Genomic DNA, 22,176 nt, shown 5'->3' with positions numbered 1-22,176 from the left:
TACAGACTTCTTTTCCCGGGCTGCTTTCAGGATTTTCTCTTTGTCACTAAGACTTGTAAATTTTACTATTAGGTGACGTGGTGTGGGCCTATTCTTATTGATTTTGAGGGGCGTTCTCTGAACCTCCTGAATTTTGATGCTCGTTCCCTTTGCCATATTGGGGAAATTCTCCCCAATAATTCTCTCCAGTATACCTTCTGCTCCCCTCTCTCTTTCTTCTTCTTCTGGAATCCCAATTATTCTAATGTTGTTTCGTCTTATGGTGTCACTTATCTCTTGAATTCTCCCCTTGTGGTCCAGTAGCTGTTTGTTCCTCTTTTGCCTTCGGTACTGCCTCTTGTTCTTTTTTTTTGTGGTGAATTTTTCCGCCTTGTCATTTTGTCCAGATAAGAGTATATGAAGGTGCAAGTAAAATACTAAAAGGGTGGCAACAACCCCAGGAAAATATGCTTTAACCAAATCAGAAGAGATCCCAAATTGTGAGGGGGAGAAAGGGAATAAAAAGAGGTTCAAAAAAAAGAAAGGAAGAAAAAAAAAAGGAATTAAAAAAAGAAAACGAATAAAGAAAAGTATGAAAAAGAAAAAAATATATATATTTGATAAACTAGTTAAAAAACGTTAAAAATGAAAAGGGTAAAAGTTAAAAAAATTTAAAAAAAATTAAAAAAAATTAAAAAATTTAGCAAAAGAAGAGAAAAAAAATAAAAAAGAAAAAAATTACTTTAACTGCAAGACTAAAAAATCACAGGGAGAAAGCCCTGAGTTCCATGCTTTGCTTTCTCCTCCTCTGGAATTCTGCTGCTCTCCTTGGTATTGAAACTGCATTCCTTGGTAGGTGAACTTGGTCTTGGCTGGATTTCTTGTTGATCTTCTGGGGGAGGGGCCTGGTGTAGTGATTCTCAAGTGTCTTTGCCCCAGGCGGAATTGCACCTCCCTCACCGGGGGCTGGGCTGAGTAATCTGCTCTGGTTTGCTTTCAGGAGCTTTTGTTCCCTGAGCGCTTTCTGTAGAGTTCCAGAGGACGGGAATACAAATGACGGCCTCCTGGTCTCTGGCCCGGAGGAGCCGAGAGCCAGGGGCCCCACTCCTCAGTGCGCCCTCAGAGAACAGCACCCAGTAACTCTCCTCTGCCTGACCTCTGGCCGCGCTCCGAGCTCACCGAGCCTGCAGCCAGTTCAAGGTAACCCCGAGCTGCGAGCTTACTGTCGGCTCTGTCTCTGCAGCCAGCTTTCTCACTCCAATACTCACAAGCTCTGCGACACTCAGACACCCCTGATCCTTCTGTGACCCTGCAGGACCTGAGGCCACGCTGACCCCGCGTGGGCTTCGGCCCGGTTTAGCCTCTGGAGCGATGTCCCTCAGCGGAACAGACTATTAAAAGTCCTGATTTTGTGCTCCGCTGCTCTGCTGCTTGCCGGGATCCGGCCCCTCCCCCCGGGGTCTATCTTCCCGTCGCTTTGGATTCACTTCTCCGCCAGTCCTACCTTTCAGAAAGTGGTTGTTTTTCTGTTTCTAGAATTGCTGTTCTTCTTCTCTTCGATCTGCCGATGGATTTGCAGGTGTTTGCACTCTTTAGATAAGCTATCTAGCTGATCTCCTGCTAGCTGAAGTAGTCTCAGCCTGCTACTTCTCCGCCATCTTGACTCCTCCTCTCAAAAGATCAGATTGAAAAGGTGTACAATGGAATGGGAGAAAGTACTTTCAGATCCCTTATCAGATAAGAGGATAATATCCAAAGTATATAAGAAACTCACATAATGCAACAGCAAAAATATCCAAATAATTCAATAAAAAAAGGGCAGAAGACTTAAATATGCACTCCTGCAAGGAAATACAAATGGACAACAGGTATATGAAAAGATGATTTTTCTCACTAACCATCATAGATATGCGGATCAAAACCATGATGAAATATCCTCTTCTCCCCATTAGGATGGTTCTTACGAAAAAGACAAGAGGATGTGGAGAAATTGGAATACTTACATGCCGTTGGTAGGTATGCAGAAAGGTGCAGTCACAATAGAGAAACTGCCACAATTCAGGTTTCTCAAAAAATCAAAAATAGAAGTCTCATAGGATCCAACAATCTCACTTCTGAATATATTTTCAAAATAATTGAAATAATTATATTAATTATTATATAATAAGTCATTACAGCTTTATTCATAATAATAAAAATATGGGAACTACAAATCCACTACAAATGAATAAAGAAAATATCGGGGTGCCTAACTGGCTCAATCATTTAGGTGTCTGACTTCAGCTCAGGTCACGATCTCAGGGTTCTGGGATCGAGCACCGCATTGGACTTCCCATTCAAGGGAAGTCTGCTTGTCCCTCTGCCCATTCCTCTTCTGATACTCTCTCTCTTTCTCAAATAAATAAATAAATAAATATTTAAAATATGGTATATATACATACAAAAAAAAAAGAAAGAAATCGTAACATTTATTACAACATGTATGAATCTGGAGAACCTTATGCTAAGTGAAATAAACCAGTCACAGATGGACAAATCCTGCATGATTCCACTCATACAAGTTATCTAAAAAGTTCAACTCATAGAAAGAACGAATAAAATAATGGTTGCTGGGGCATGATAGGAAATGAAATGGAGAACTGCTTTTCAATGGATATAAAGTTTTAATTATGCAAGATGAATAAGTTCTTGAGATCTGCTCTATCTATAATTAATAACATAGTCCCCATAGTTAACAATACAGTAAAGTTTAAAAATTTTAAAATAAGTTGAGAAGACAGATCTTATGTTAAGTATGCTCACTAAAACACACATAATATGCACAAACACAAGAATGTTTTTGGAAATGATAGGTATCTTTAGTACTCTGGCTGTAGTGATGGTATCAGTTTAGGCATATACCCAAACTCCTCAAGAGTTTCAATGTGTGCAATATGTTGTATATCAATTATACCTTGATAAAGATAAAAACAGAATAAAACATTTTTGTGTGTTTGTTTAAATCCTCCAAAAGAACAGGTTTACACTGGTCATTTTTGCTGCCTCACAGTCAATGTATAGCGTTGCAATACAATAAATACCAAATAAATAATTGTTTAAGAAATAAATGAATGGGGGGGGTGCTTGGGTGGCTCAGTGGGTTAAGCCTCTGCCTTCAACTCAGGTCATGGTCTCAGGGTCCTGGGATCGATTGAGCCCTGCATCGGGCTCTCTGCTCAGTGGGGAGCTTGCTTCCCTCTCTTTCTCTGTCTGCTTCTCTGGCTACTTGTGATTTCTCTGTCAAGTAAATTAAAAAAAAATCTCAAAAATAAAGAAATTAATGAATGGAAAAATCCTTTTAAAAATAAAGACAGATGTAGCATCAGGGTGGCTCAGTCTGTTAAGCATCTGCCTTCAGCTCAGGTCATGATCCCAGGGTCCTGGGATCAAGTCCCGAATCAGGCTCCTTGCTCAGCCGGGAGCCTGCTTCCCCACCGCCTGCCACTCCCCGCTTCTTATATATGTATATGTATAATATATATACATATATATATTATGTATATATATACATACACACATAAATAAAAATAAAATCTTTAAAAAAATAAGGACAGAGAGCAACTGTACATTCATAGACACAGATGAATAGATATGTGTGTGTAATTGTTTAATTTCATTTCCGACCTTTGAACTTTTCATTTAAGCTTTCTAAGGGCCCATGAGCCTGCATTTGGTGGCCACCAGTCTAGTGCTTATTTTGGTGGCTGATGTCCATTTTCAGCCATCTGGACACATATTCACTGATGGCTATCATGCATTTCCCGAGCAAGGAGGATTAAATTGCCTAATGCACATGAAAGCATTTGTAATCTTCAAAGCAACTACAGAAATATAAGGTATTAGCACTGTTAGAGCTATGATATTGCCTCAAAATGTACAGTAGCAAATTATAAGCCAAGAAAACCCCTTGTCTATTTAGAAATCATAAAATTATGCAACACTTTTTAAAAATGAAATTTTCCCACTGGAGTTTCCACCACTGCTTTTTTCAATTGTTTTGCCACATAATCCATCCTGCCATTAAAAACTGCAAAAATGGAATTGTCAAGCTATAATAATCTCTTGAGACAACCGTATTAAACGTAGTTACATCTTATGAGTTTTTTGGCATATCTTCAGAACTAAGATTCTATTGTGGGAGACAAAAGCTTTATTTGTAATTTTTTTTTTTTTTAAATAATGTTCTCTTCTCTGGCTGAATAAGTGATTTGTACAAATGACAAATGTCCTTTTTTTTTCTTTCTTTGAGATATGAGAACACCTGAACTAAAAACACAGAAAGCCTGGTAAATTCAACATTTTTGTAAGTAATGATCAGTGAGCAAATGGCAGTAACATCCACCTCCCCATTATCTCAGTCACCCTCTCCTAGGGCAACCTCCTAGGCTGTAACCTCATTTGGCTCTGCTCATTATCGGCACTGTTGCATTTTAATACCCTAATCTTCAAGTACATCTCATTTTTCTGGTTCTCACATGACTCATCCCCACATGCGTCCTCATATTTCATGGAGATCTCTAGAACTCTTAGCTTTTAATTTTACTCTAACATATTAGGCCCCTCTTTCTCTCCACAGCTTTGTTTTGAGACAAAGGAAGAGACAGCTGTTCAAAGAGGTCGGGGTGGAATGAGGCTGGTGAGAGCAAGGGAACTAGCTCAGCTGTTCTGAGATCATATAAATACTTATTTGGCTGATGATATGAAACTTCCTTTATCTCCCAGATACACTATCTCTGATCTCTGACTATTCCAGATTCTAAGAGGGAAAATTTTAAAAAATTTTACCTGCCAAAATATGGGTTAGGGGTTCTCCAACTTTTTTTTTTTTTAAAGATTTTTTTATTTATTTGACAGACAGAGATTACAACTAGTCAGAGAGGCAGTCAGAGAGAGGAGGAAGCAGGCTCCCCACAGAGCAGAGAGCCCGATGCGGGACTCGATCCCAGGACGCCGGGACCACGACCTGAGCCGAAGGCAGAGGCTTCAACCCACTGAGCCACCCAGGCGCCCTGGGGTTCTCCAGCTGTTTAAAGATGATTTTATTAGGTGCTAATTAGATGTTTTTCCAGAGACAGAGGATAGAGCAATAAACAAAATGATAAAAATCCCTGCTGTCCTGGAGTTTATCTTCTAGCACAGACTAGAGAAAAAAAAAAACAAAAACCAGTGAATAAGAAAATTATGTATCCTAGTAGAAGGTAAAAATGTGCTAGACATAGGTAAAGAATCCAGTGAGGAAGGTATCTGGGAGAAGACTGTTTCAGGCAACGGAAACATTAAGTACATAGGCCTTGGGGTGGAAATGTAACTCAGATCTTTTGACGAACAGTAGGAAGACCAGTGTGGCTGGGCTAAAGTCAGAGAAGAGAGAGGCAACAGGACATAGGTGGGGAGACACAAGTGGGAGTCTGGTACGGTTATTGTAAAGACTGTGGCTTTTACTCTAAATGAACTGGCAAGTCAGTTTGATGGGTTTGGAGGCAGGAGTAGGTGGAGTAAGGCTTAAGTAGTGTGTTTAGGTTGCCATCTTGAGCCAGATCCCAACATCATTTTTAAAAGTATCCTTTACGATAGAGCAAACTGTAAATTCAGCACTTAGGCTCCTAATTTCACATCTCATTTTATATGTTCTAATGTGAATTTGTGAGTGTGTGTGTGTGTGTGTGTGTGCACGCACGCGGACACATTCTTTGATTTGTATATTTGGATCTGAAGATATGAGTGCTAATGCTTACTAAAATGATAATGTAAAAAGAAAAAAATAAGTAAATATGTTAAAGACAAAAATTTTAAATTTCATTCTAAGTAGCAAAATAACAAACTAATCTCATCAAGTACAGGGAAGGCTACTTGTTATAATTACTACCATACAGCAGTGTTTTAGAGATTTTAGATTTTAGAATTTTAGAGTAAATACAATGAGTTGAGAAAATAACATAAGTAATGGAGAGGAAGTTATCAATTATTTTGTGTCGATAAAATTATTGCATATCTCTTCTGGAAAAAGCTAAAATATTGAAAAAAGGAATTTGAATTATACAAACAATTAATTGCTTTTCTCTATACTAGCAATAATTAACTAGATGTAAAAACATGCTAACAAAACTACAATGCATAGTTAATAGTTCAATAAAAATACAATATCTTCATAAAGTAATCTTTATGGAAGGATATAAAAATCTGATAAAAATTCATTCCCTATTTTTGTAACATCTAATATCATTAAAATTTCAACTCTTCAAAAATTAATATTTAGAAACTCAATTTTATAATTAGAAAAATAATCTTAAAGTTGTTAGGGATGAACAATATTTAACCAAAAATTATGGAAATAATAATTAGTATGGCATGTTTACTAGTTATTAAAGTTCACTAAAATGACAATATAATAAAATACTCCACTACTAACAAAAGTGGTACTAAAGAGAAAGTCTAAAATTATATACTAGTATACAGAATGTAATTAATTTCAAAATGTAAAATTTAATATATGAAGTATTATTGTTATTTCATTAGGAAATGATTATTTATTTAATAACTCTTACAGGCACACTTGAGAATCTACCTTAAAGAAAATATACTGTATCTCATACTGTATAGATCTAATTAAAAAAAATTTTCTGATTGGATTAAATGAATAAAGGTTAAAAAAAAATAAGCAGTACTCTCCTGGTTTCAGAGAAACCAATTTTTTTCTTTTTTTTCTTCAGAGAAAGATTTTGATCAAAGAAAATCCAGAAGCTATGAAAGAACCATATTTAATTATGTACATGAAAAAAATCACAAAACATATTCAGAGTAACAAAAAAATATGTACCAAAAACCCCCAAAAAACTAAAAATAAAGAAAAATTGGTGTGATGGGAATGTGTATATTATAAGAGCAAGACTGTGGAGCAATAGGAAATTTTACTCATTCTTGATATAAATATAAAATGATACCATCACTTTGGAAGGTAGTTAGAAATTTCTTACAAAAGCACATATACCCTTACATTATAATTCAACTCACTAAAAAGAAATGAACTATCGAGCTATGAAAAGACATGGGGGAAACTTAAGTGCACATTACTAAGTGAAAGAAGACAATCTGAAAAGACTACATACTGATCCCAACTACAGGACATTCTGGAAAAGTCAAAACTATGAAGAGAGTAAGGATATCACTGGTTGTGAAAGGTTAGCAGAGAGAAAGCAAGAGCAATGAATAGGCAGAGCACAGGGTAGTGCAAATGCTCTGTATGACACAGTATGACTCTGTAATTACACACTTTTCTACACTCATTGCATGTACAACACCAAGAGTGAGCCATAAGCTAAACTATGAACTCTGGATGATAATGACTTATCAATGTAGGTTTATAAGTTGTAATAAATGTACCATTTGGGTGGGGAATGTTGATAATGGAAAGACTATGAATGTGTGTGGGAGTAAGATTATGGGAAATGTATGTATCTTTGTCTCAACTTTGCTGTGAACCTGTAACTGCTCTAAAAACTAATCTATTAAGCAAATAAAACAAATTAAGGGGTCTGAGAATATTAAATTGAGAGTCTCTACAAATCATCTTAAAAAAATAAAGATTTACATTCATATCTTGATAAGACAGCAGAAGACAATAGAGCTTTCAGGTATTCTGAACAGATAACAGAACCTTTTCTCATCTACATTCACCATAGTTGATAAGGCTAATGCATTACAGAGTCCTGAAAAAACTAAACCTATTTTCTTTCCCTTCTCAAGGAGTTAAAACTTTGCAGTCTTCCTCTGAAATGGCACACACATGTGTCCAGATATGCTCATGGAATTCCTTATCTCACTGTTTTACTAATCATTTCTTTTCCCATTGAAAGTGATTGATCAGGGGTGCCTGGGTGGCTTAGTGGGTTAAGCTGCTGCCTTTGGCTCAGGTCATGATCCCAGAGTCCTGGGATCAAGCCCCACATCGGGTTCTCTGCTCAGCAGGGATCCTGCTTCCTCCCCTCTCTCTGCCTGCCTCTCTACCTACTTGTGATCTCTCTTTCTGTGTCAAATAAATAAACAAAATGGAAATGCATCCCTTAAAAAAAAAAAAAAGTGATTGATCAGTTGATCTCATGATTTAGCCTAATAGTGCCTCATTTTTCACTGATGTATTTTGTGAGGGCCAGAAGATCAGCATTCTCTATGGAAACCTATTAAATAGAGCTTTCTTGTGAAATCACAGAGTGTGCCCTAGGAATTCCCTCTGTCCTCTGCCACAGGGCTTTTAGTTGGCTTCCTTCCAGAGTGGCCTGCGTTCACAAGATTCTTTCTATCCCGTAAGAGCTTGAGAAGCCTGCCTTTCGCTGAGGCTGATTGGAGTTGAGGAACCTGCCACCCTTGATTTTCCTCTGCGGTCACAGCTGTTCTCAAATGTTCATAATATGTTAGGTACTGGATGTCACAGAGATTAATAAACCTTTGCCCACATTCAGGGAGCTCATATTCCAATGGAGAAGAGAAAGAGGAAAACAGAAGAATAGAAATGACAGTCACAGAGGCTTTAAGGGATCTGTAGAAGTCCTACTAGAAAATGTTTAGGAAGTCTTTGAAACTGTTGGGTAATGTCTCACATGAAAAACTTCAGTTTCACTGTAAGACAGAGAGGTCACTTCAAGGAGAAGACCATCTAGATGATTCTGTAAGCTTGGTATGTTTTGGGAATTAAAAGAATTTTGCTATAGGAAAGATAAGGAGTCGGTAGTGCTGGGAAGAGGGTAGAAGTATAATAATTCCACTATTTAGGTGGCATGCATTGGCACTGATTCACCCATTGGTTATGATTCTCATCTGCTGCAGTTGGACCCATGTCTTACTAGTTGTCAAATATTTTAAATTTCACCTTTGAATGTAATAGGAAATGACTGGCAGATTTGGCCATATTTTAAAGGCCCATGCATGCCAAATTAGAGATTTGAATATGAAAAAGAGAGTTAAGTAAGATTATTATGCAGAAAGATTACATAAGTAAATTTGTTTTTTTGAAAGAGTAACTCTCAGGAAAATGGGGAAGACGGATAGAAGGAGAAAGGATAAGCTTTTAATCTATGTCATCGGTTCAATTTAGCAAATGAGAGGAATAAAGATAATTTTATTAGAAAGATTAATATTTATAACCAAACAGGGCATTCTTTATTAAATTTAGTACATTCTTTTATTTTGGATAAAATTAAATCACTCAGGATTGAAAAAACGGTATTTCAAATGCATCATATGTTTCAATTGTTTTGAACATTATGTTCCAGAATGCTAAAATTAAAAAAAAAAAAACAAACTTCTTTGTTCTTGGTCTCCTCTTCATGATAAACATAGGACCCAAATCTGTGCCTCTAATTCTGACCAACATTCCTTGGGCTGTCTGATCCCATGACCAAGCAGTGGCCTTCAAATCTCAAGGAGAATTAAGAAGAATCTGGAGTTTAAGTGCAAACCATGACTACTGCTGAATAAATAGTCAAAGTCCCAATATGTATGTAAGTAAGCAGAGCTATCTCAACAGATGGGGGGAAAAACCCTCTAGATGAGGGGTCAGCAGACTTTTCTTCCTCTCTCTCTCTCTCTCTCTGTGTGTGTGTAGGGCCACACAGGAAATATTTTAGGCTTTTTGGGACATGTGGTCTTTATTACAACTAGCTCTACCAATGTAACCTCAAAACAGCCATTGACATTGTGTAAATGAGTGTGGCTTTTCCAATAAAACTATTTACAAAAACAAGAAGTGGATTTGACCCATGGGAGTTAGTTAGCCAGCCACTGTTTTAGAATGATTTATCACAGCATCCTCCAACTAACAGAAACATGTACATGAAATAGTCACTTCACCAAACCATATTAGTCTTCCAGAAAAAGGTGGAAGAGTAAATGAACTTCACCTGGTTTCACCACAGAACAATATTTTATGTTTACCTCTTTTTCTTCACAGGTGTCCAATTTCTTTTTTTAGATTTTATTTAAATTTAAATTAGTTAACATATAACACATTATTAGTTTCTGGGGTCGAATTTAAAGTGATTCATCAGTTGCATATAACACCCAGTTCTCATTATATCACATGTCCCCCTTAATGCCTATCACTCAGTTACCCCATCTCCCACCTACCTCCTCTCCAGCAACCCTTAGTTTATTTCCCGGAGTTGAGAGTCTCTTATGGTTTGTCTCCCTCTCTGTCTGCATCTTATTTTATTTTTCCTTCCCTTCCCCTGTGTTCACCCATTCCGTTTCTTAAATTCCACATGTGAATGAAATCATATGGTATTTGTCTTTCTCTAACTTACTTATTTTGCTTAGCATAATAGCAAAAAATGTCTACTTCCATGCACATTATTGCAAATGGCAAGATTTCATTCTTTTTGATGGCTGAGCAATAGTCCATTATATATATAAAACACTACATCTTCTTTATCCATTCATCAGTTGATGGATGTATGGGCTCTTTTCATACTTTGGCTATTGAGGACACTGCTATTATAAACATTGAGGTACATGGACCCCTTTGAATCATTATTTTTGTATCCTTTGGATAAATACCTCATAGTGTGATTGTTGGATCATAGGGTAGCTTTATTTTTAAATTTTTGAGGAACCTCCATAGTTTTCCACAGTGGCTGTACCAGTTTGTATTCCCACCATATTCTCACCAATACTGGTTATTTCCTGTATTGTTAATTTTAGCTGTTCTGACTGGTATGAGGTGATACCTCATTGTGGTTTTGATTTGTATTTTCCTGATGATGAGTGATATTGAGCATTTTTTCATATGTTTGTTAGCCATATGTACGTCTTGGAGAAATGTCTGTTCATGCCTTTTACCCATTTCTTGACCATATCATATATATATATATATATATATATATATATATATATATATATATTTGTTGTTGTTGTTGTTTTGGGGGTGTTGAGTTTGATAAGTTCTTCATAGTTTTTAGATACTGGCCCTTTATCTGATTGATGATTTGCACATAGCTCCTCCCATTCCAAAGGCTGCCTTTTAGTGTTGTTGATTGTTTCCTTTACTGTTCAGAAGATTTTTATCCTGATAAAGTCCTAATAGTTCATTTTTGCTTTTGTTTCCCTTGCCTCCAGGACATGTCTAGTAAGAAGTTGCTCTGGCCAAGGTCAAAGAAGTTGCTGTCTGTGTTCTCCTCTAGAAGTCTGATGGATTCTTTTCTCACATTTAGGCTTTCAACCATTTTGAATTTATTTTTGTGTATGTTGTAAGAAAGTGGTCCAGTTTCATTCTTCTGCATATTGTTGTCCAGTTTTTCCAACACTATTTGTTGAAGAGACTGTCATTTTTCCACTGGATATCTTTCCTGCTTTGTCGAAGATTAACTGACCATAGAATAGAGGGTCCATTTCTGGGTTCTTGATTCTGTTCCATTGAAATATGTGCATGTTTTTGTGCCAGTACCATACTGTCTTGATGATGACAGCTTTGTAACACAGCTTGAACTCCAGAACTGTGATGCCACCAGGTTTTGTTTTCTTTTTCAATATTACTTTAGCTAATCAGAGTCTTTTCTCTGTCCATATAAATCTTAGGATTGTTTTTTCCAGATCTGTGAAAAATGCTGGTGTTATTTTGACAAGGGTTGCATTAAATGTGTACGTTGCTTTGGGTAGTATAGACATTTTAACATATTTGTTCTTCCAATCCATAAGCATGGAATGTTTTTCCATTTCTTTGTGTCTTCCTCAATTTCTTTCTTTTTTTTTTAATTTTTTTTCATGTGAGAGAGAGAGAGAGAACATGAGCTGTGGGGGTGGGGTGGTGTTGTGGGAAGAGCAGAAGGAGAGGGAGAAGCAGAGTCCCTGCTGGGTAGGAATCCCAATGCAGGGCTCAATCCCAGGACCCAGAGATCATGACCTGGGTCAAAGGTAGATGCTTAACTGACTAAACCACCACTCAATTTCTTTCATATGTGTTCTATAGTTATGAGAGTACAAATCTTTTACCTCTTTGGTTAGGTTTATTTCTAGGTGTCTTAAGGTTTTTGGTGTAATTGTAAATGGGATCAATTCCTTGATTTCTCTTTCTGCTGCTTCATTACTGGTGTATAGAAATGCAACAGACTTCTGTGCATTGATTTTTATATCCCAAGATTTTGCCAAATTCTTGTATCAGTTCAAACAATTGTTTTGGTGGAGTCTTTTAGGTTTTCTACACAGAGTATGATGTCATCTGCGAAGAGTGAAAGTTCGACTTCTACCCAACTAATCTGGGTATTAAATCATTCTTATAAAGAAATCTTAAACTTTTCTATTTGCTGAAAACTAAATTTCATCGGACTGTTTCCATGTAAAAATAGTAATGCAGACTGAAAAATCCATCCAATCATTGTATTCTTCTGGTTTACATAATGTTGGATTGCTCCAGATATTACTTATCTTAGGAAGGAGGAGGAATCTTAGGGAGGGGAATCTTTCTTTTGCAGTCATCTTAATGGCTAGTTTTTCTTTATTAAAGATTGTCAATTTTAATAACAGAGAATTAATTAATTAATTCTCTGTTATTAAAATTGACAATCTTTAATTAATTCTCTGTAAAATTAATCCTTTATACCATAAGAATCAAGTTTATTACTGAAATAAAGAATTATTGAAGATCCAACAAGTTTACCGTAGTGGTTAAGGATACAGACTACCTTCTAATGCCCTCTCTGCCACTTACTGCTTGTGTGATCTTGAGTGAATTGTTTGTTTCTTTGTGCTCAGCAATAAGGTAATAATAACAGCTTTCAAATATGATTGTTATGAAAAGTCAATAAATTATTACAGGAAACCCAAGCAGTCAGGGCAGTGTTTGTTACACAAAAAGCACTCCACAAAGAGCTATTAATAACATCCAAGTACTTTAAATTTTACTTAAACATATTTTGCAAGCACAATGCATCTTAAAGCTACCAGAACCCTCTGGGATGCAGATGCCTCTAAAGCACAAGCCCTGGGACTATAAGAGGCCTTTGAAGTCATTTGTTGTTTTCATCACCCACACAGAAATCTTTCTTTGTCCAATAACATCCAGGCCTTCTGTTCTCCTTCTGGGCATTTTCAGTTGTGAGATCCATAGCACCTTACAAAGTAACTGCTTTCATTTAAATTTCAGCTTCGCATCTAATAAGAACAGTGATACGGATGAGACAAGTGATGTCTCTGAGGTCAGTGTCTTCACCTGTAAAGTCAAGTTAATATTCTTTATCTACTTCAGAACGGGCTTGAGAGAGAGAAAAATATTTCTCACTCTTTATATTTCACAAAGGAGCATTCCAGAGAGATTTCCAATCTCCAGGAGGGAAAAGCATGGAAAGAAAAGACACAGCTTGTCTCACCATCTCCCTTCCTTCCCTTGAGAATGAGTGACTGGCCTGTTTGGTGAGGTGGAGGAAGAACTGAGCAGGTGTGACTCAGCCTCTTGATTTTATGGAGCAGTCTGTGCTCTAACAGTTTTCCTGACATTCTGAAAGCCATCTTCTAAAGCAGGAAAGTCCTGCTATTGTCCAGCCCTGCCTGTGACTCTAGGTTTTAGGAGGTCCAGTTGTTACAGATCAAAGACTTGGTCTCTAATTAACTGATATACATTAATCTCTATGACTCATTCCCATTGGTTTTTAATTTGAGAACAGGGCTATTGTTTAATCAACCTTTAAAACCCTAATGTTAAGAATTCATTACAATTCTTGATGAGACAGTACATATGCAAATGTTATTTTAAGGGCATTTCTCCATGACAGTATACCCAGATCTTTCTCTCCCTAATGTTTGTAATAAATGGAATAATATAAAATAAAGATAATATATAAAACCACTTATTAACAGTGTAGTTTTTCTCGTTTTCCAATGTTTACTGACAACTTCTCAAACCACTGATACCCCTCACTCTACAACATACACACATTCCCTTCTTGCCTCCAAAATTACAAAGAAAAGAGGGGCTATCAAATAACTTTTGTATTTTTAAACCTTTAAACATACCTATCTCATTTTTAAAAAAAATTTCTGTTCCCTTCTGGAGTTGACTTTTCATCTTGCTCCCTCCATCTACACTTCAAATGTCACTCATTCCCACATTTAAGGGGTTTTGTGCAATTAATTGTCCTCCCTCATTTATTAAATTCTCTATCCAACCTTGATCCTAAAATTAAATGACTAAACCTCTGTGACTGGCCTCTGTATGTAATATATAAATCCTTATGAATCATAAAAGAAAATGGTTGGCATTGTCCAAAATGTCGTAAACAAAGTCAAAATTAAATAACAAGAGGGAAAATATTTGCTACATATGTCAATGAACCACTCTCTTTAATTTATAAAGTACTTTTGTACAAACCAACAAGGAGAAAAAAAAAACAAAAAATTGAAGGGCATGAAGTTTGAAGAAAAATAAATATATCACTTGTTCATATATGAAAGATACAGAATATCACTCATAATTAAAGAAGTACCAATTAAAATATTATGATGCCAGTTTTCACCTATAAAATTAGCAAGTGCCAAATAATTTATTAATACCATGTATAAACAAGGACATAAAAATATAAGCATTTTTCACTATATAGCTTTGTTCATCATTAAAATTATTTTTTCATGATCACAAATTATGTTTTTTAGAAAACGTAACTATTAAAAACCTGTCTCTTGACCTCATATTTCCTTAAAAGTTTTATCACTCCCCATTTCTTACTAGTTTAACCTCACAAAACTATATGACATGGGTTTATTTTCTCACCTCCTTACATCTTAGCTACTTCATTCTTAATTTACTTTAATCTCTCCATTTGTCCATCTGTTGCTAAATGACCAATTAATAAATCTACCTCAAGGGACGCCTGGGTGGCTCAGTCAGTTAAATGTCTGCCTGCCTTCGGCTCACGTCATGATCTCAGGGTCCTGGCATTGAGTGAGTCCTGCATCAGGCTCCTTGCTCAGCGGGGAGTCTGCTTCTTCCTCTGCCTGCCTCTCCCCCTGCTTGTGCTCTCTCTGTCTCTCTCTCTCTGACAAATAAATAAATAAAATCTTTAAAAATCAATCAATCAACCTATCTATCTATCTATCTATCTCAATAAAACTAAAGGTCCTTTGAGTATTATTTTCACTGATCTAGAATTATTTGACACTGATGGCCCCTCCTGTAAACATTCTCCTCCACAGGAATGGGATGACACAACACTCTGGGTTTTCCTCTTCCATCTCTGGATTTACTTTTTCCCTATCACCTTTTCATAATTCATCCTTTTTCCAATCATTACATTTCGAGATCCCTTTCAAAGCCAAGTTCTGAGACTTCTTCCACTTGAATTCTCCATGCTCATTTCTTCCATTCATAAATCTAAACTACTCAAATGATTCATTCATTTTTATTTACAGCCTACATATCTCTTCTGAGCCCCAGACTCACATATTCTTCAGCTTTCTTAGCTATATTTATGTTTGAGAAGCACATCATGCCATTATATCAAAAACTGAACTCATGATCTGTTTTCTACTTCACACTTGATTCTTTTCCAACTCTCTCCATCTTGGTAAAATTATCTCATTCATCTTGTTATAAAACATAAGAATCTTACGAGTCAATCTTGACATCTCCCCCATGCTTCTCTATAATACTCAATGTGCCCAACAGCTCCTACTTTTCTTCAACTTCCTGAGTTGTACATAATTTACAAAAAGTTACATATATTCAATGTATACATTTTAATGAGTTTGGACTTATGCATATATCCTGATAGTATCACAACAAAAACATAATAAGTACAGTTTAATTAGTAATCTACTACTTATTCCATGATCATATCATTTTTGTTATGGATACTGGTTACTCTGTATCTAACCTATCTTTTCTAATCCATAATACACCCAATTATCTTTTGAAATACCACACCTAACATATTATTACCTACACCAAAAAAAAAAAAGGGTTTCTCCAACAATGGGATAAATATCAAAATACTATAAGGCTGAAAACATTGTCTTCTAGGTTCCTGTCCAAACTTCTTCACACATGTTCCCCTTACCTTCTTGCTCAAACTTCATGGTTCATAATCTGAGACAGATATAACTAGACTACTGCTTGTTTATAAACTGAACTTCATGCAACTAGTCTGGTCTTTCCGACTCAAGTGTAGATAGGCAGAAAACAACTCCAGGCCAAATGGAGCATAATTTGGCTAGCTTTATTTGTACTAAAAATTCATCACAAAAATTTCAATAATTTTTAAGGAATTTTACTAAGTTTATTTAATTTTCAAAGGATAAACCTAAAACAACAAAAACAATAAAGCAAAATTAAATGGAGCTTATTACAAGTATAGAAACATTTTTATGTTCCTAAGCCTTCTCTCTTTGTGATAATTAGAATGGCCACTAGGATAAGAAACTGGTATAATCTTGTCCACTCATTTAACTTCTAAGTCTCAATTTTCTTCCCTACAAAAATGGGGTCATTCCTACCAAACTCAAAGGTATCTAAAAGTTGACATATTCAACATTGCTGACAGCACTAAATTAATCTCTCTCTTGCTCTCTCTTCCTCTACTCCTCCCCTCTTATCTCCTCTCATCATTTCCTCTCCCTTCCTTCCCCCTCTCTTACCTTCTTCCCTTGTCTCCTGACACATAACAGGAACTCAATGAAAATAAGTTTTCATCATGATTAAAAGATACCGAGTGGCCCACTGGAAGACAAGTATACTTATTTTAAAAGGAGCTGCAATTTAGAATGAATACTCTGATAATATGCAAGGGTAAATACTAATGTTTACTTCTGAATAATACCTACTGTAATAGCTTTAGTAGAACAATTATTTGTAATTCTATCCACAAACATATTGATTAGAATAAGCTCTTGTCCTTTCCACTTCGAAAAATGTCGATGGAGAGTGGCCTCCTGATAAGAAATATAGGTTATAATTCCCAATTTCCTCTTGCAGCCTGGTAACAATCATCATATTGAAGGACAGAGATTCTTAATTTAAATGGATACATAGTTTTAGTTAATTATAGACAAGATAAAAAAAGATCTTTAAGTAGTTAATTTGCCAAAAGGTGCCCTTGTTTCCAAGTTCATATTTATGTGTATAATAATATGCAATAAAAATAATAAGTATATAATAATATATAACAATAATATAATATGATGTTTTCTTAGGTCGAAAACTAACACTGTGTCCATTCTAGGAAAAAAAAAAATCTCCTTTAGAAATGTCATTACTGTTCAGATTATTGATCCCATTCTGCTGTCAGGGCCAGAGTGTTCAGCAAGACTATTTCAGGGACCTGGACAGGACATTTTTATTGGCAATAAGACAACAGATTACCCTGAGTTCAAGTGAGAAGACCCAGTGGCCACGTCTATATCACTCTAACATTCTTCTGATGTTCAGCACAGATGGTGAGATATGTTGATGGATGAGGTTGTCTCAGCAGCACAGTTATCTTCCTAGCCCTGCCACGCATTTCAGCTGAATGACCTATTAAACATGGCTGTCCCAAGACAACTGGACAGATTTATAACTATAGCTGTTAAATGGGACCCTCTAGGAAGTTCTGAATATAGATTCCCTTCTCATAACCTTGACTTTAAATTTTTTTCTTTTCTTTTCTTTTTTCCTTTTTTTTTTTTTTTTTTAGAGAGAGAGCAAGCATGCATGTATGTGTGAGTGGTGGGGAGGAGCAGAGGGAGAGAGAGAATCTTAAGCAGGCTTCACACCCCGTGCATAGCCAGATGGGGGCTCAATCTCACAAACCTGAGATCATTACCTGAAGTGAAATCAAGAGTCAGACACTTAACTAATTGGGCCACCCAGGCATCTGCTGACCTCTAATTTCTAAGAACCATCTTGAGTTGGGTCCGAGTTGAATAGGGGAAGGAAGGAGCATAAATGGAGACTGGGGGAATATATGCAATAAAATAATCTCAAATTATTAAGAGCACAACATAAAGAATATAGTCATTGATATTGTAATAGCACTGTATGGTGACAGATGATAGGTGCACCTAAGGTGAGCTTAACATAACCCATAGATATATTGAATCACAAATTTGTATACCTGAAACTAATGTAACATTGTGTGTCAGCTACAGGAATTATAGGGTGAATTATATTTTTAGAAGGGAGCATTAAAATGAAAATGCTAACTTAAATTTGAATTATCTAGGATAATTTCTTTATATACTCAGGTTCTGTGAAGAACTGGGAGTTTGCTATCAGACAACTTCTCCACAGTTTCTATTTACAGGAAATAGGCTAGTAGAGAAAAGCACCATGGTAATCAGGTTCTTGTGTGACTTTACCCATGTTACCCAAACTTTTGGGTTATCAGTTTCCTCACTTGTAAAATGGGAGTGAATAGATGTGCTAAATTCTCTTATAAGTACTACATTTTACTTTTCTGCTCACTGCCCTAGATCTCCATTCTTATGACTAGGAATACTTTCAATTTCCTGAAAAATAACAGAACGCAGCACTAAATGCTCAGTTTCTAGAATTACACATACTTCTATTTAATTTTTTCTTCAATACCTCCATCCATATAGCCTACTATTACTCAATATAAATTGAGTCTTTGAGTCCTTGCCTATAAAATGGATATAATAGTACTCAACATGAAGTTGTTCTTAGATTTACTTATTTTTTTTTTCATAGCACTTACTACCTTCTATCTAACTTGCCACCAGTAAGGTCCATAAGGGTAGTAAGTATTGTCTTGTTTTATTCACAGATACATCCCAAGCCTTTTAACATATAGTAGCCAGTCAGTATCTATCAAATGAATACATAAAACAATGAATGTACAGAGTTTAGTGTAGTAATTGGCAGAAAACATTTAATAAATGATCCCATAAATGATCTTGATAAATAGTCTCATTAATACCTAGAGTGTCATTTAACCATGAAGAAGTAGAAAAGGAAGAAGCAGGAATGTTTCAAAAAGATAAAGGGAATATGACCATACCATTACTAAATATCTGCAAGAGTACCACACATGACTTACAAAGACAAAAATATGAGCCAAGGGATGGAAACTACAGGCAGACATTTTTTTTTTTTCGAAGAGTAAGAAGAGGGGCACCTGGGTGCCTCAGATGTTTAGGCATCTGCCTTCGGCTCAGGTCATGATCCCATGGTCCTGGGATCGAACCCCGCAACTGGCTCCCTGCTTGGGCGGGGAGTCTGCTTCTCCCTCACTCTCCCCATTGTTCCCCCTGCTAGTGATCTCTTTGTCAGATAAATAAATAAAATCTTTAAGAAAAAAAAAAAAAAGAGTAAGAAGACTTTTCTAACAAAACTCCTCTGAGATGAAATGAACTGGTGCTCAAGTAAATACTGAATTACTCTTAGCTGATGAATGAAGGGATTAAGAAATCTAATTAAAGGTTATGAATCTATTATTTCATGAATCAAATGGTGTGGAGAGAACTTCTTATAAATAGCATACAAAATAAATTTTACAATATATAAAATAATGGCATCTGGCTGGCTCAGTCAGTAGAGTGTGTGACTTATGATCTTGGGGTTCTAAGTTTGACTCCACATCAGATGTAGAGATTACTCAAAAAATAAAATCTTAATTTATTTGTAGATATATATATATATGTATATATATATATATAACACTATTAAAATTATGCATGTATGTTATGTAGATATGGAATTTTGGCCTTGTGGTGCTGTTGGCAACAAAAATTAAGATGGAAAATAGCAAATATCGTGAATACCTACTTATTTTCCTTGTGTACATGTGGCCAAAAAGCACTTATTTCTTGAGAAATCATATGGGCTGGAAAACAAATGCTGCTGATTTGTCTTATTAACATTGGCAAAGGCAGAAGATAGGAGCTACAAAATCTCATGCCCCACCAGAAAAGCAGGACTATTTAAAGCCAGCTTCTTTCTTTCCTGTTCTTTTTACCCCAGTGGTAACTGCATTTTGGAATTTAATACCAGAGTGGGAGTGCTTCTGGGTTGTATGAAACTAACTGGTGCGTCACTCTTGCCAGCTAGGGATGATTTTAGACAAAATGCATGACATCAGTGAAAAAAGAATCTCACTCAATATCATTTTTATGAAGGATAGTTGGCCTCATACTAAAATAGTCCCATCAATCTACTGCCATCAGGTCAGACAGAAAAGCATTAGGTACATAAAATGGCTGTCATAAAATGTAGCCAAGCAGGAGCCAAGTCTGATTGCAGAAGGTCAGTTAGGCATTTAGAAAATAAAGGAAGCATGTTTTCTTTAACGAGCCATCAAAAGTTAATAACAAGTGAGTTAGCTTTCTGTTTTGGACAGAAATATTGAGAAAGATGCAAGGGTTCTAAAGGTTTTCTCTATTTTTTAAATTGGCTGCCTACTTAAAAGATGTACTATAATAAAACTTTTTAAAGTTCTAGAATAGTGAACTACATTCACATGGTCAAACTGTGAGGTCCTTTTACGAATTGTGATGGTTAATGTCATGTGACCACTTACTGGGCCATGGGGTGCCGAGATACTTGGCTAAACTTTATTCTGGGTGTGTCTATGAAGGTGTTTCTGGATGACATTAGCATTTTCATCAATATACTAAGTAATGAAGATTGTTCTCCCTAATGTTAGTGGACCTCATCCAATCTACCAAAGACCTGAGAAGAACAAAAATGACTAAGTAAGAAGGAACTCTTCCTGCATGATTGCTTGAGCTGGGATGTTGGTCTTTTCTGGCCTTCAGACTTGAACCCAAACATTGGCTCTTCTTGGATGCCAAGCCTGTTGGTTTTCAGACCAGAACTATACCACTGGGTCTTCTGGTGTATCATCTCACCTCACCTCATCTCATCTCTCTCTCTTTCTCTCTCCCTTTCTCTCTTTCTCACACACACACATATACCATTATATCCACTTCTCTAGAGAACTCAAATATACTGATTCAAAGCATCAACAGGGAATGAGCTGAGCTGAACCCATCAAGTGGATTATCCAGATAATTAAAATCAGTCCCAGTACAAGTCAGTGTTTTAGAAACTTGCCCGGCAACAGTGTAGATGATCAGGCAATGTAGTAACACTTTTGTAATGTAAATAATGAGCCAATTTTCCAATGCTTTAAAAAATTAGTCCTAAAGCAATCCCTCACTTTCAAACTCAAAATTCTATGACTCTATGTTATAACACAAGTTTAGGTAGCCTTTCTCAAAATCAATTTCAAAAAATCTGAAAAAATGCTTATTTCTCAAGGGAATTATGAAATGATCCAAGTATCTAAGAAACCATCTCATTTTCTTATAGTCACTTTGTTTTCAAGACCTACATACTCACCACCTTCATGTGTTGATTACTGTTATCATCATTAATCAGCACATGGCATATCTACTTATTTTCCATTATTAACTCCAGGCTCCGGAGATACTTAAGTTCTACTTCTACCACACAGATGAAGTTTCCAAAACATTTGTCCTTATGCACCAGAAGATAACCTTTGATTCTGCCAAATTCCTGGCATTACCTTCATGTGAATTTTGACATTGTCACTCACCTGCCCAGAAGCAGAAATTCGCCTGCTAGACCCAGGCGCCTCATGGCCATCAGCAGACCTCTCACCGTCATGCCTTCACAGAAGCAGGCCACCACCCGGGCCTTGGGCAAGTGACTCCTGAGCTTCTTCAGCAGTTTATCAAAGCTCTGTTCCCCTGCATTGCTATAGATTTTGTAAGAGTGAGCGATGCAAATTCCTTCCTTGGCTGACATATCTTTGAAAGCTTCCATCCCACTCTCTCCATAGTTGCCTGTGTGAAAATAGATAAGCAGAGAAGTAGTGAGATGGCAGTTCTGGGTACACTGGGTACAATTAAGAATGCAGAAGCACTGGAAGCATGAAGGTCACTTGGTAGTATTGAACTTGGAGCTGGAAGACCTGAATGAATTTTTGCTCTTTCATTGACTTGTTCATTTAGGCAACTTACAGTGAAACTACATTACACGTATATGTCTTGAACTGCAAATTCTGTTTTTAAGGAGAGAAAGAGAAAATAGTATAAAAAGGAGAAGCAATTCAGCTTCCCTTCTGACTTAAAAAGCTCATACTCTAGTATGAGATGATGGAAGACATTCATCTGCTATATTTTCATTCTATCTTCCTTCCCTTGGCTCATCTCATCCCA

At 36.3% G+C, this 22,176-nt stretch overlaps 1 protein-coding gene across 3 annotated transcripts in view; it reads right to left on the bottom strand.

The window, feature by feature from the left end:
• The window catches only part of GRM5 (glutamate metabotropic receptor 5), a 543,151-nt gene that overhangs the window by 315,102 nt on the left and 205,873 nt on the right, over window positions 1-22,176 (bottom strand). For all 3 annotated transcript variants that reach the window (XM_044258344.1, XM_044258343.1, XM_044258346.1), the window contains exon 3: window positions 21,552-21,801. In XM_044258344.1, the coding sequence (XP_044114279.1) occupies window positions 21,552-21,801 (250 nt within the window). The remainder of the gene's footprint in view (window positions 1-21,551; window positions 21,802-22,176) is intronic.

Source organism: Neovison vison, chromosome 7, assembly GCF_020171115.1.
Source record: "Neovison vison isolate M4711 chromosome 7, ASM_NN_V1, whole genome shotgun sequence".
NCBI lineage: Eukaryota > Metazoa > Chordata > Mammalia > Carnivora > Mustelidae > Neogale > Neogale vison.
Note: the sequence above shows the minus strand (reverse complement) of the source record. Positions and strands in the feature narration are given on the sequence as shown.